Source organism: Ylistrum balloti, unplaced genomic scaffold (genome assembly GCF_031769215.1).
Source record: "Ylistrum balloti isolate Yb309-2 unplaced genomic scaffold, AGI_CSIRO_Ybal_v1 Utg370042, whole genome shotgun sequence".
In the NCBI taxonomy this organism is placed as follows: domain Eukaryota; kingdom Metazoa; phylum Mollusca; class Bivalvia; order Pectinida; family Pectinidae; genus Ylistrum; species Ylistrum balloti.
In genome coordinates this window covers 2,108,479-2,112,145 of record NW_026782099.1, presented here as the reverse complement: position 1 = coordinate 2,112,145, position 3,667 = coordinate 2,108,479, and the positions used below count along the sequence as shown (strand labels likewise).

Sequence of the window (3,667 nt, the reverse complement as noted above, 5' to 3'; positions counted from 1 at the left end):
CCAGAACAGGATTTAACTACACAACAGTACAATCATGTGTGGCGCCTCGTCAATGAAAAAGGAAGTAGACACTTTTATCATAATTCGATCATTATAATAAATAGGGATTATATAACAGTTTCCTGAGTTTTGCAACCCGTTTTCACAAGGAAATAGACTCCATGATTAAAATTAGACACACCAGTCAACATAAACCAATCAGATGTTAGTACAGAAAGTACCTACTAACCCTAACATAATATTTATAACCGGATTGACATAATGACCTAAGTGATGCTCCTACAGCAAATATTGGTAAACACGTTTTCAGGAACCGGTTTCTGATTATTGATCTATCAAAAAAATAGCAAGTCACAGTTTGATACAGAGAACATAACATCCCTCCATCATCATACGCTCCTGTCACAACAACGGCGAAGAGGACGTATCACTCATTCAAAGTCATTTGCTTTCCCGACTTCCTTGACACCAATGCGAATATCCTGAAACAGAGAATGATGGATTTGATAGGATCAATTTCCATATAGTAGGTTTTTTCTGAGTAGCCTTTTACAACTTGACATTTATTTTAAACGATATGTATAGTGTAGCTTTGTTTCCTGTCGTCTATTCAGTTTGGTTGTCGGGATTCGTGTCGTTATACACGAATGTGGACCACAAAGTGAAGGTCCGATAGTACTTACCACACTAATCTACAGGCATATATATCGCGTATTTAGAAATAATGTAATGAGGCTTAGTTTGCTGTTATTTGATTTTTCACTCAATTTCTGATATCTTCTGAAATAAAGCAGAAATTTAAGAATCATGAGGTTCACTGTAGGTAAATTTTTATTAGATCCATACCATGGTATAACGACTGAATCCGTTGCAAATTTTATAATTATCTAATATTCGTTTGGTAGAAAATGGAGGGAAATTCATTCTGGTTCGAGGCCATTTCAACGTATAGTACTGATGATCAAAATGATAAGATAGCAGAACTGGGCATAGTGTAGAAGGCGAGATGGGCGTGGGAGATGGTGAAGGTTTGAAACATCGGGGAAAAGATTGGAGTAAGACTAAGTAGGCGTAGGTGACATTAAAGGTACGAAGAAATATGCGATGAAAAAGGCGAAGTAGGCGTCGGGGAGTATGGAAGTAATGAGACATAGGCCTTGGTAAAGGTTATGTTCGGGAAAATAGGCATGGGAAAAAGTAGAGGTAAGGAAGATTGGAGACATAAGACCTGGCAGAGAGGACGGGAGTAATAAATAGTACCTCGTGTTGTCGCACAAAAACATCGAAAGCAGTACGAGGTGATAGGTGGGTGATGTTAAAGGCCTGTATTGGAGGGATCAAAGAGCAACAGGAAAAAGAGGAAAATCGAAAAGGCGAGAAAGAATTATAGTCAGCTAAAGTGAAGAAAAGTTAGACTTGAGAATGTAACATCCTTACACAAAGAGGATTAGAACGAAGACGCAACATCCTGCGGACAAAAAGAAGACTGAACCTCGGGCAATGTCTACAGTAGCAAGGTACACAGACTTGGTCATCACATCCACCAGGATAGTACACGAAGTCTGTACCATAGCCAAGCCAGCAAACAGAGCTCCTGTAATACCAACAGTTGTACGATTTACGATGATGCAGCTAGCTGTTTAGAATTGTATAACTTTCTTACACAACATATATATACCGTTTTAATTTCAGTAAGTGCACGTACATATGAACGGACCTTGTCTATCGGAGGGTGTCATCCTAGACATAATGGATCTCAGGATTGGGTCGGTCACCATGGAGAATACACCAACCAAAGGCACTGAAACAGTCATTATCAAAAAAGTGATGTAGCGTAAAAGAGTTATTACTGGAATGATTCGTCGTATCTGATTTTAGCATGGTTATTCTTTCAATACAATAAAATAAATCAGTGCTTATATCCAAACTGATCGGTGACGACAAACATACGTTAAACCAGAAGTGTGAAGTTACCAGTAAACAGCATGGCATCATTGACAGCAAATGCTTCCAACAGATATGCAAAACACCCTGACACCGCGCTCACGACCACCATTAACTCGTCCGAGATGTAATTCTGAAGACCTCGGATGGCGGCTAAACCAACCACATTGCGCAACAAGTCACTTAGGCTTGAGTACCAGCCGATTTTAACAGCATTCCAACAGAATGGAGCATTGAGTTGGTATAACTGTTCTATTGTTTGACGACTGAGTGCGCTGAAGTTAAAGAAAATGAAGATAGCAATACACGTAATGTACTTCCAGCGTTTCGCTGTTGCGGATGTGTCACGGGTGTAGAAAGTAAAAGAACTCTTGAAGAGCCTGAGGGAACTGCCTTTTACACAATTCGTTTCATTTACCGTGTCCGGCAGACAAAACAACATTATTAATATATTGATTACATTTAGCAACATTAATACCATCATAGCATAGACGAAACCTACTCCGTCGATCAAATAACCGGAAGGGACACCAGCCATTACTAAACCTAGTCCAATTGATATTTCAATTAGGGCAATAGATGACGTTCTAGTTTTGCCTACTGACGTCACATCCGAAACGTAGGCGAATCCAAGCGAAATGACAGCACACCATCCACCAGCGAATCCCTCGACAGCAATAAATACTAAAAAGTAGTGGACATCCACTTTGTAATGCATTCCAACCATGGTCATTATTATCTTAACTAACGTTCCCACAAGGGAGATAATTACGAATAATTTTCTGCCATACCGGTCACTCAATACACCTATAATGACGTCCATGAAGAGAGCTGGGACACAACCCACTATAACAAAAGTGAGGGACGCTTTCGTCGTGTCTTTTTGTATCAACGTTCGCTGGTGGTACAACAAGGAATCTACTACGATAGTACATGGGGATCCATCAAGATTAATTTCCGTTGCTGTTACATTTGCTATCAGTTTTCTCGCAAAGAAATCGTACAAATACTGTGTAGTAACCAAATTATAAAACACGTAAGAGAAAAAGTGGACCAGGATACAAGGGACCATTAGGTAATATCTCCCTGTAATTGATGTCACGGTTTTTAATGTCACATTCGTTGTATAAAATTTGGTTGAATCCAAGTCGAGTGTTGACAGAAGAGGGGTGTTTTCTCTTTTACTGGTCATGTTTGGTAGTCCTTCTTCTTTACTTCAAAATCTGTAAAAAGTCCGGAAAAGTAATAAAGAATAAAACGATATTGATGTCGGACACTGTAACAAGTATTGTCTATATAATGCCGTAATACAGTTCTTGATAGAGGTTACTGTTTTACTGGTTGTGCCTCACCGTATTCCAGTGTAGACAACAGAAAAAGATAACCTCTAACTTCAAATGTAAAAAAACGTCGAATATTCGAATTCTAGAGAACATAGCAAATAAAAAGGAAAATGGTTAGAAAAATGCGAATATTTGAATTCTAGAGAACATAGCAAATAAAAAGGAAAATAGTTAGAAAAATGCACGAGTTAGGGTATACAACATATGTGATGGTGTATGTGTAGTGTAATTACAACATATGTGATGGTCTGTGTGAGATGTCATTACAACAGATGTGATGGTCTATGTGAGATGTCATTACAACATATGTGATGGTGTATGTGTGATGTAATTACAACATATGTGATGGTCTATGTGAGATGTTATTACAACATATGTGA

At 38.5% G+C, this 3,667-nt stretch overlaps 1 protein-coding gene across 1 annotated transcript; it reads right to left on the bottom strand.

The window, feature by feature from the left end:
* Positions 1 to 387: 387 nt before the first annotated feature.
* On the bottom strand, positions 388 to 3,136 carry LOC132549053 (lysosomal proton-coupled steroid conjugate and bile acid symporter SLC46A3-like). The gene is made up of 4 exons (XM_060212952.1): positions 1,975 to 3,136; positions 1,718 to 1,801; positions 1,438 to 1,594; positions 388 to 482 (listed from the first exon to the last, which is right to left on the bottom strand). The coding sequence occupies exons 1-4, from the start codon at positions 3,134 to 3,136 to the stop codon at positions 428 to 430; spliced, it is 1,458 nt and encodes a 485-aa protein (XP_060068935.1). The 3' UTR covers positions 388 to 427.
* Positions 3,137 to 3,667: the final 531 nt, after the last annotated feature.